At 37.1% G+C, this 12,133-nt stretch overlaps 1 protein-coding gene across 1 annotated transcript in view; it reads left to right on the forward strand.

The window, feature by feature from the left end:
• Nucleotides 1-12,133, forward strand: part of LOC150080070 (DNA repair protein XRCC1-like) — a 179,056-nt gene that overhangs the window by 151,224 nt on the left and 15,699 nt on the right. Inside the window, exon 12 of the mRNA XM_090381651.1 lies at nt 1,898-2,119. Coding sequence (XP_090237777.1) covers nt 1,898-2,119 — 222 coding nt within the window. The remainder of the gene's footprint in view (nt 1-1,897; nt 2,120-12,133) is intronic.

The raw sequence follows: 12,133 nt of genomic DNA on the forward strand, positions 1-12,133 counted from the left end.
GAACAGACAAACATTTGGAGTGACTGGATGGGTGAAATGGGAAGGTGTGTTTTTTTTTGGCTGATGCTCTATAAACGTTCTTTCTTGAATCATATACCTCAACTAATGCTAATAAGCCATAGTTGAAGTTACCCCATAATGAGGCAGTGACACTTGGCTGCCTATTAAAGTTGCCTCTGATTTTTGTCATAATCCTAAGTTGTTTGGTCTTTGACATATCTTAACTATCGTTCTCTTTACCACATGTTATCTTGCACCATGCAGACCTAACGTCCATCTGAAATTGAACTAACTCAGGATACAATCTAATCACTTTCAGACTCTGGATAAGGAGCATGACTCTACTTTGACCCTCCCTATCCCTCCTGAACACATCATATCACCATAATAAAATTTACTCACCGTAATAAAATTCTTCATCCCCTATCTCTATATGGGTACCATATCTGCTTTAGTCCTGTTATATCATCACTGATTAACATTGTGAGACCACATGCATTACTTGACCACTGAACTTAAGGATTCATTGGTTTAATGATGATACTTATTATACCATAAATGAAATTTAAATGGTAATCAATGGGCATTACCCCGTCATAAACTACGGTTATCAGCGAAATTACATTAGGATTCAGTACTGGGCTCGTGTTTTCTATATCATTCGATGAAGGCATATCAGACTTAATGTATAAGTTTACTGAGAGCAAGTTTGGCAGGTTGGTTACTGACAGCAATCAGGGTATACTACTGAGAAGTGACAATTGGACTTTAACATTGACAAATGTACAGTACATGGGTAACAGTAACCCCAGATTAATGTATCAACTGTGCAGTACCACACTCAGGATAGTGGAAAATGTAAAAAGACTGGGGGATTACTAATCGTGCAGTCAGACATGAAGTTCTCTGAGCAGTGCAGGCTGCTTATGGAATATTATCAATAATATGCAGGAATTTTATCAGGAGGGATAAGGAGATAATTATCCCATTGTATAAGGCAATGGTTAGGCCATATCTTGTTTTAGAAAGGATGTGGAACTTTTGGTACAGGCATAGAGAAGAGCAATGAGATTAGTGAGGGGGAACAGAAAATGTTCTTACCAAGAAGGGTTTCAGTTGTACAATTTGCAGCGTCTGGACACTAGTCACCTGTGAGATCTGATTAAGGTGTTTAAGGCCTTGAATGGATTAAGTAACCTCATGGTTACATTCTTCCTCTTGCTTAGACTACACACATATGAGGGGGCATAAGTTCAATTTGAAGGATGGTTGCAGGGTAGATGTACAGAAGTTTGCCTTTAGCCTGCATGTGGTTGATTGTTAGAACAAACTTCTATTTGCTGTTGTAGAAGTGGGTGGTTTGAATAAATTCAAGGAAAACTAGACAAACCTTTAGAGGGGATGGGCAGGTGATATGGAAGGTTCTCTTTTTTTACTGATGGTGTATAAGCTTACTTTCTTACATCATTTGCCGCTATTAATACTAAATATACAAGTTTTATGTTGAACAGTTCATGATAAAGCTTTGAGGGTGTATTGTACAAAAGTGACACAGCACATCTATTTGATCATTGTATCTTTGCATTGAATGTCAGCTGTTCTTTAATTATTTCATTTATTATTTGCCTTTTTGTTTGTTTTTCTCATAATATGATATAGTGAGGCCTTACACAACAGTGCATGCTAACAGCATTCACTCTCATGTTGCTTTCTTGAAACAACCCATCTAAAACTGGATGTTTTCATAATTTCTCTCAGGAATGTCAGTTTATGGCTATTTAATTAATTGTTTTTTAATGAAAACATTAATTAAATTAAATTTAATTAATTAAGTGTTGAAATATTTTTAGTTTAAACATTTTAGTCTTATTAATTTTTTTATTGTCATTCTGTTTAGGGCATTGAGAATAAACCAGATGCAGAGACCTCTTAAAGTGGAAGGCAGTGGAGTTAAAAGAGAATTTGAGAAACGTGATCACCAAACATCAACAGAGAATAGTATTAAAAAAGATTTTCCAGAATTACCAGACTATTTTATGGGGAAGATTTTCTTCTTTTATGGTACATTTTCATCTTCAGAGAGGCATACCTTGAATAGGTATATAATTGCTTTTGGTGGGTAAGTGTTAAAAGATGTTACCTGTACTTTGCTTATCAAAGAATTTTATATACTATTTATTTGTTGTGCAAAAGGCATGCTTTGGTATTATCTAATTAGATTAAATAAGAAACCTAAAAAAGGAGTAAACACTTCACATAAGTTTATTTGGTTCCAAATAAAAGATTATAGTGACAGTCAAAAAACTCAGTTCACTCAACTTTAGAAAAATTTCAAACTCACTTTGAACTTGTTATCGCATATGGAATTTGGGAGATTACTGCATAGTTAGTCTACTTAAAGGCTGGGCCTTAGCTATTCATTCCTGAATTCCATAATAACAAACTTCAAAGAAGTTGGAGTTTGTTATTATGGAGCCTGAAATATTATCCAGTGTTATGCACATTGTTGAGTTATTTGAAGGTTCATTGTAACCTTTTGCTGTGAACAATTCAAACTTTTTTTATTCAAATAATATACATTCAATGAAGGGTTTTAATTTTTAGTTTATCGGTTTAATCTAATTATATTGTTTATTATTTAATGTTTATAGTTCCTGTTTTGCGTATAATTAATAATATAGGCAGGTTTCACATGCTGTTTTTGAGTATTTCTGGAGATATACAACCTTACTAAATGTTTCCATGAGTAGGTGAGGGACATACACTAAATGATCACTTTATTAGGCACACTGATCACTTTATTAGGCACACTGGCTTGCTAGTGAGTTGCTCCCCATTTAGCCCTTGGTATGGCCTTGGATACATTGTGACATGGAATCAATGAGGTGCCAATATTGTGTTACAGGGATGGTTGTCCATATTGACTTAGTTGCTTTCCACAGTTATTAAAAATTAATTGGTTGTGGAACTCTACTCCAAAGAGTTCATTTCACATCTTCCCATAGGTGCTCAGTTGGATTGAGATCTGGCAACTGTGGAGGCCACCACAGTAGGCTAAATTCACTCTCATGTTCCTTCAACAGGATGACGAACCCTGTCATCTGATGTGGCTCATTATCCTGCTGGAAGAATTTATTCATGCATATATGCACTGCAGTCATAAATTGATGCTACTGATCAGAAAATATTTCCAGATAACCAGTGACATCTGAATATTACTCCACTAGTATGAAGAGTCTATACTATAAAAACACTACATACGACAGGCTGGTGGTGGCACAACATATGTCATTAATATACAGGATGTATCATTGAACTGAATAAAAAGCAATCAAAATTGAATAAAGTACAAAAAAATAAAAATAAAAAAGCAATCAGAACTGAATTAAAAAGCAATAATTTTTTTTTCCAGAAATTAAAAAGAAATTTTAATTTCTTTGCCTGTCAGGGTGACCATACATGTAGATATTTGAAATTTCTTGTTGCTTAATCATCTTTTATATTGGATAAAGAAAAAGACTAATAGATTCATGTTTATATTTTATGTCTAAAATGTTTTGTTTTTATTAATAAAAGATTTTAAAATACAAATTTTGAAATATTTATTTTTTATTAAAAAATAAACCGTACATATATGTATCACACTCCATTAAGAAAAGATGAAATATTAATATTGTAGAAGCAGAAAACCCAATTTCCAATTTCAGTCTTTTTCCAGAAATTAAAAATAAAGTTGGTCACCTGTCAGGTGACTTCCCACCATTTTTGCAACAAATGAGGCACTTCCACTGCTGGGTTAAAGAGACACTACAAAAGAGGAAGTCAAGATGGATGAGAAGGTATATAGTAAGCTTGGTAAAAAAGAAAAAGGTGGCATGGGACAATTTGAGTGTTAGGCAACTCAAATTCATATAGTAATTATAAGTTGGTTTTTAACAAAACCACAGAGAGAGTTAGGCAGGTGATATTTGGAGGATAAGAAATCATTAGCCATGAGAGCTAAGTATGGAGATAGAAATCAGATGGGATCTTTGCTCATTGGTAATGGTACAGCTGTAGATAAATGAGTAGATGTTGCTGGCGAGTAGAACAGACTGTTTTTGTTAATCTTTTGTAATAGAAATTCCCTTTCAGCGTAGGGAGGGGACACTGCTAATATATGGTGTCTAGTCTCCAGCATCTGAAGACTAGGAACCTGCTAGGTGATCTGATTGAGGTGTATAAGGCCTTGAATGGGTTGAGCAGACTCAATGCTGATGGGATTCTTTGTCTTGCTCAGATTATGAACCTGAGGGGGCATAAATTCAAATTTAAGAAAGACAGTTGTAGAATAGCTGTGCGTAAATTTGCCTTTGGCCAGTGGGTAGTTGATTACTGGAACAAACTTGCATCTGTCGTTGTGGAAATTGATAACCTAAATAAATTCAAGGAAGAACTGGATACTCTACTAATGCCATTAAAATTGTCGGAACATTGTAGAATGTATGATATTGATATTACTGAAGAGCACCTAACAGAAAAATTGCTAAGCTCGATAAGGAGAAAGGTCCCAGGTATTGATCATATTTATCCAGTCATATTGCAAGTGGCTGCAAAGAAATACACCAACAGTTTACAGTTGATTGTGAAGTCATCATTGTACTCATTGGTAATCCCTTTTAATTGGAAAAGTGCCATTGTGTCACCAATATAGAAAGGAGGGGAACCACAATGATAGGGAAGTTTTTTGATTGTATGGTTTAATAGGTTCACAAAATAATCTTGAAGTATGATGTATTGAAATGAAAGGGAAAATTTTGTTTGACCATGTTAAATTGCTATGACCTGACCATTTAGGAGTTGGATGCAAGAAATAATTTTGATATTATGTACTCACTTCAGCAAAGAATTTGACATCATCCCATGGTAAGTTGCTGTATTAACTAGAGTGTAGAATTAGGGGAAAGATCTTGAGGTGCATTTTGGAATGACTGAAAGACAGGAAGCAGATGGTTGTTCTAAATGGTCACTCTTCACGGTCCTTCTACATTTCCACAACACCAGGTGTAAGTTTATTGCAGCAGTCAATTAGTCTGGCTGAAAGCAGATTTTTGCACACCAGTTTAACGATCCTTTTCCAATTTAAATTTATGTCCCTTTATCCTTACTCTCTCAAAGTAAGGATTCCTGCATTCAGAGAAAGTAAGGATGCTATTGCTAGTTTTCAGATGCTGCAATTTACAGTACTCCAGTCTTTCTTGGTAAAGATTCCCTTTTTGTGCCCCCAAATAATCTTGTTGCTCTTCCCTGCACCTCTTCCTGCATGCTTACATCAGCAAATGAATGAGGCTTTCAAACCTGTGTGCAATATTCAAGATGTAGCTTGATCATTGCTTTATACAACAGGATAATAATATCTTTATCCCTGCTTCCACATGATGGACTTAGACACCAGTGCACCATAAAACAACAACAACAACCCTGCTTCCAGAGTTCCAGCATTCAGAGCAGCCAGTCTGCCCTGCTCAAGGAACATCATGTCAAAAATTACTATTAGACATAGGTCTTTTTCACTGTTAGCTACCTTCAGTTTGGTTCTACCTATTATTCTTGGTAGAACCAATTACAGTATCTTGCTTTTATCAATGTTAAACTTCAGCTGCCATTTTTCAGCTTACCTTGACAGTGTTTTAGATCTTCTTGAATAGTATAGCTGATTAAACCATTAATCAGGCTATATCTCTTCACCCTTGTCATCAGAAATCATAGATATCAAACTTGAATACAAAAATACATCAGTAATAAATATTAAAAACTGTAAAGGACCCAACATTAAACACTGCACTATCCTACTTGTAACAGTAGTCCATTTATCACTAATCTGTCTCCCACCACTTAAACATGCCTTTATTCAAAGTAACTTGCCTTTAATACAACATTCCTCAAGTTTATTTACAGCTGTATGTGACACAGTATCAAAGACAGAATAGGAAGGGAGGAGGGGTTATGCTATTAGTTAAGAAACACATAAAATCCAAGGACGTGAAGCCAGTCGACATCGCTGGACAGTGCAGTGTCAAGTCAGTTTGGTGTGACATTAGCATTAGTAGAGGCATTTGATGCAAGAAAGCAAGCTTATGCAGCATCAGCCAAAAAAAAATAAAATAAATAAAATAAAATAAATAAATAAATAAAAAAATAACCACTTCCACTTCACCCCTCTGTTCGTTCGAAATACCTGTCCAGCTGAGCCTTAAACTTATTTAGGCTATCAACTTCTACGACAAGGGATGGAAGTCTGTTCCACCAACCAATCACCCGCTGGCTAAAGGCAAATTTCCGCACGTCTATCCTACATCTGTCTTTCCTCAATTTGAATTTATGCCCTCTCAGGTGATTATTCTGAGCAAGAGGAAGAATCCCATCAGCATTGAGCATGCTCAAACCATTCAAGGCTTTGTACACCTCTATCATATCACCTCGCTGGTGCCTAGTCTCCAGACACTGTAATTTGCAAAACTTAAGCCTTTCTTCATAAGAACATCACTTTGTTCCATTCACTACTCTTGTTGCCCTTCTCTGTACTTGTTCCAGCAGCTCTACATCCTTCTTGAAATGAGGCCTCCAGGCCTGTATACAGTACTCTAGGTGTGGTCTGACCATTGCCTTATACAAGGGAATAATCACCTCCTTATCCCTGCTAGAAAAATTCTTATATATCATTGACAATACACCATGAGCTACTCTTGCAGCCTGTCTGCACTGCTCAGAGAACTTCATATCTGCCTGCACAACCACTCCCAGGTCCTTTTCATTCTCTACCACTGTCAGTGTAGTACCACAGAGTTGATACGTTGCTCTGGGGTTGCTGTTTCCCATATGTAGTACTTTACATTTGTCAATGTTAAACTTCATTTGCCACCTCTCAGCCCATCTGCTCAACCTTCCCAGATCCTGTTGCAGCAGCATAGTGTCAGTAGTGTCCTTGACAACCCTGCCAACCTTCGTATTGTCTGCAAACTTGAACATTAAGCTTGATATACCATCATCAATATCATTTATAAATACAGAAAACAAAAATGGACCCAATACTGAACACTGAGGGACTCCACTAATAACATTAGTCCACGATGAGCAGTGTCCATTGATTACCACTCTCTGTCTTCTCCCCCTCAACCACCCCTTTATCCATAGCAGCAATTTGCCTCCAATGCCACACTGCTCCAATTTGTGCAGCAGTCTTCCATGTGCAACAGTATCAAAAGCCTTTCTAAGATCCAAGTATATAATATCAAAGTTATTCCCAGCATCCAGTTCTTTTGTGACTGCATCTTAGTATCCAATCAAATTGGTCAGGCAAGACTTCCCCTTAACAAAACGATGCTGTGTCCGAGCTATAACTGAAGTCTTGTCTAGATGATCCTGCAGTGCTTCTTTAACCAGTGCCTCCATTAATTTTCCGGGAACAGAAGTTAAACTCACAGGTCTATAATTACTTGTGTCAGCCTTTGATCCTCCTTTGTGAATTGGGATCACATTTGCATATCTCCAGTCCATGGGTACCTCCCCTGAATCCAAGGAAGCTCTCATAATTATGGCTAAGGGTTTGCTTACTTCCTTTGCTGCCTCCTTTAATATAGCTGGATAGATCACATCTACCCCAGGTGCCTTTCTTGTGTTTATCTTCAACAATTTCTCCTCCACTTTACTCTCAGAGATTACAAGATTCTCTAGCTTACTGCCAGAGTTGAATACACCTCTGGCATTCCCCTCGCTGAATGACTCCTCATGTGTGAATGTCGATGCAAAATATTCATTTAGTTTGTTAGCTACCTGAGCAGGATCATCAACAGTTGACCCATCGATATCAAGTGGACCAATCTGATTCATCTCCTTCCTTCTAGAGTTTACATAAGTAAAGAACGCTTTGCTCTTTTTCTTTGCATCCCTTGCCAAAGATATCTCGTAATCTGCCTTCGCCTGCCTAACCTCCTTTGTAACTTGGTTACAGATCAACTTGTATCTATCATAGGCTTCTGTGTCACGTGTTAATTTGTATGTATCCCATGCATTTTTCTTCTCTGCCATATGTCTCATTAGTTTATCTGACGTCCATTTAGGCCTAAACCTTGAACAATATTTCTTAGTTGGTATGTAAAGCCTAGTAGCTTCCAAGATAAGTTCTTTGAATGCTTCCCATTTTGAATTTGCAGTTGGTAACATCATCAGTTGGTCCCACTGTATAGAATTTAAATACTGTCTCAGTCCATCGTAGTCGCCTTTACGAAAGCAATAACCCTTCCCTTTACCCCTAATGGTAGTTACCTCTTTGAGTAACTCCCACTTCAGCACACTGTGATCACTGCCACCTAGTGGTTCATTTATCTGCAGACTCTTAATGTATGAAGAATCACTACTGATAATCAAATCAAGAGTATTACTCCCTCTAGTTGCCTCCCGAACATGCTGATGTAGAAAACAATCATCCAATAAATCCACAAAAGCCTTGCTAGTGTATGAGTGACCAGCCCCCAAATTCCAGTCAATATCTGGGAAATTAAAATCCCCCATTATAAGACTCTCTGATTTACTGGCCCACTCTATTTCCCTGTACAGTTTCTTATTATACTCATCGGAGTCATTAGATGACTATGAAGGTCTGAGACAGTATTTAAATTCTATACGATGGAACCAACTGATGATGTTACCAACAGCAAATTCAAAATGGGAAGCATTCAAAGAATTAATCTTGGAAGCTACAAGGCTTTACATACCAACTAAGGAATATTGTTCAAGGTTTAGGCCTAAATGAATGTCAGATGAACTAATGACACATATGGCAGAGAAGAAAAATACATGAGTAACATATAAATTAATGGGTGACATGGAAGCCTATGATAGATATAAGTTGGTCTGTAAGCAAGTCACAAAGGAGATTAGGCAGGCAAAAGCAGATTATGAGAAATCTTTGGCAAAGGATGCAAAGAAAAACAGCAAAGAATTCTTTACCTATGTAAACTCCAGAAGGAAAGGGATCAATCAGATTGGTCCACTGGATATTGATGTTTCACTGTTGATGATCCTGGTTAGGTGGCTAACAAACTAAATGAGTGTTTTGCATCTACATTCACACATGAGGAGTTATTCAGGGAGGGGAATGCCAGAAGTGAATTAAACTCTGGCAGTGAGCTAGATGATTTTGTTGATTTGGTTTTTTTTTTTTTTTGATTTGGTAGTTGTTGGCGCATCGGCTTCTGTGGCCATATTGCACCTCCCAAGGTTTTTGCAGTACTTTGATCCAAGCCCGAGGCGGGAATCGAACCCGCGACCTTTGGGTTGCCGGGCAGGTACTTTACCCACTCGGCTAGCCCGGTCGGCTGATGATTTTGTAATTACTGAGAGGAAAGTGGTGGAGAAATTGTTGAAGATAAACGTGAAAAGGCACCCGGGGTGGATGAGATCTATCCAGTTATATTAAAGGAGGCAGCAAAGGAAGTAAGCAAACCCTTAGCCATAATTATGAGAGCTTCTTTGGACTCAGGGGAGGTACCTTTAGACTGGAGATGTGCAAATGTGATCCCAATTCACAAAGGAGGATGAAAGGGCGACACAAGTAAATATAGATCTGTTAGTTTAACTTCTGTTCCAGGAATATTAATGGAGTCACTGGTTAAAGAAGCACTGCAGGATCATCTAGACAAGACTTCAGTTATAGCTCGGACACAGCATGGTTTTGTTAAGGGAAAGTGTTGCCTGATCAATTTGATTGTATACTATGATGTGGTCACAAAGGAACTGGATGCAGGGAATAACTTTGATATCATATATTTGGATCTTAGAAAGGCTTTTGATACTGTAGCACATGGAAGACTACTGAACAAATTGGAGCAGTGTGGAGTCCCTCAGGGTTCAGTGCTGGGTCCATTGTTGTTTTCTGTATTTATAAATGATATTGATGATGGTATATTAAGCTTAATGTCCAAGTTTGCAGATGATACGAAGGTTGGCAGGGTTGTTAAGGACACTAATGACAGTATGCTGCTGCAACAGGATCTATAAAAGTTGAGCAGATGGGCTGAGAGGTGGCAAATGAAGTTTAACATTGACAAATGTAAAGTACTACATATGGGAAGCAGTAATACCAGAATAACGTATCAACTCTATGGTACTACACTGACAGTGGTAGAGAACGAAAAGAACATGGGGGTAAATTACGTGCAGGCAGATATGAAGATTTTTGAGCAGTGCAGACCGTCTGCAATAGTAGGTCATGGTGTCTTGTCTTCTTTTTATAGGAATTTTTCTAGCAGGGATAAGGAGGTGATTATAATATAAGGAAAGTCACCTTAGGCCAGGTGGGCAGGAGCAGCAGTGCATAGCACATACTTCTTGATTAAATCGGGGTTCGAGCCCGTGACCACCAAATACGGAGGATACGGAAAGGTCAGGGAATGACCACCGCATATTCCCAGAGCAATATGGCCTTAGTTGCTAATCCTCCTAAAAACCAAATAAAAACAACAAGTCACCTCAGATTAGAGACATACACCAGGTGCCTTTCTCACTTTTACTGCAACAATTTCTCTTCCAGATTTCTTTTCTGTTTCATAAAACCGTTGAATTCCTGGTCAGTGTTAGATGAAGTTCTGATATCCCATCCCTGAAACCTTCTTCCCTGTAGATGCAAAATATCTATTCAGATTGTCAGAAACCTCTGTAGGATCATCAGTAGTTGTGCCTTTCATATTAAGTAGACTTGCACCAGCTCCTTAGATGGTTTTAGAAATGGCTGTTTCATTTCAGTACTGACAAATGTAAGATTCTACATGTGGGAAATAATAACCTGAGAATAACTTATACACTAGTTTGAGTTCAGCTTAAGGATGTAAATGAGGAGACTTGGGTGTAATGACGTAAGCTGACATGAAAGTTACCATCCAGCATAGATGTTATGAAGGATGCAATGTTTTATTAATTATTTATCATATCTTTGCATTTAGGAAGGAACATTCAGTTTAATTATGCATCACTGGTGAGACCATACTTGGGATATTGTGCTCAAGCCTGGAGGGTGCATTTAATGAAAGACATTGAGCTCTTTAATTGTGGAAAATTGAATGACACTGGAATTTTCACATAGAAATGAGACTCAAAAACCAGGTGTCATAAATTATTGGAGAGAACTAATAGACTAGACTTAAAAAGCTTTATATTTGGTCAGTATGTTTCCATCCTCTGGTATAAACTGCCTTTGTGGTTGCTGGCTGACAATATCGTGAAATTTCAGGGGTATGGGGTTGGTACCTTTTGTTAGTTGAAAAAGTATGATATGAAGGATAAAGGATGTAATAGCCAAGTGTGTTTTTTCTTTTCTTTTTCTTTTTTTTTTTTTTGCTGATATACAAAAACTACCTTCCTTGCATCATTTCTCCTTTACTAATACCAAATTTAAAATTTTGTGTCTGCAAGAAGAGATGTAAAAAAAATTATTCATTAACATGAAACAGCAGTACTAGCTAGCTTTTGGTTTACGGTATAGCAGAATATTTTACTATAAATGTTCTGAAAACGGCTTTCTCATGCAATTGCATTTTTATGGACAGCAGGATGTGAACTCCTCGAGTAATGTTAAGGGTCTTCAATCTCACAGCAGAATGACTCACCATGAATTGCTTTGGTACTGCACTATTAAACAAATGATATTGCCAATAGGTTATCATTTAAAAGATAAGACGCTTCTATGACAGCTTCTTTAAGGATTTTTGGTCTGCCTCTGAATTCATCCTATTTGTTTCCTAAGCAACAATGTTTGGTTAGATTGCATTGATAGGGTTAGTATGCCATAAATAGCCCTTGCACTAGAAACCCTCATAACAGTAACAACTTATTGGTTCTTCATCAGATAGTTGTTCACCTATGTTGACATTTTCCTGAAAAAACTGTGCTAATGAACCATTAGCATCATTAGCTGTTGGAAAACCCTGCTGCTTTTCATAATTTCAAAATCAAGGCAAAAACATCATTATCTATTTTGTAATTTAAAAGTTATATTCTCTTTATAGTGGGAAGTAGAAGAAACATTTATACTGTCTGAATGTGAAATATTAAATACTACTTTTCAGTATTTTTTAAATCTGATTTTAAAGTAATTATT

This window comes from Mastigoproctus giganteus, chromosome 9, assembly GCF_048544385.1.
Source record: "Mastigoproctus giganteus isolate SK-2022 chromosome 9, ASM4854438v1, whole genome shotgun sequence".
NCBI classification, from domain to species: domain Eukaryota; kingdom Metazoa; phylum Arthropoda; class Arachnida; order Uropygi; family Thelyphonidae; genus Mastigoproctus; species Mastigoproctus giganteus.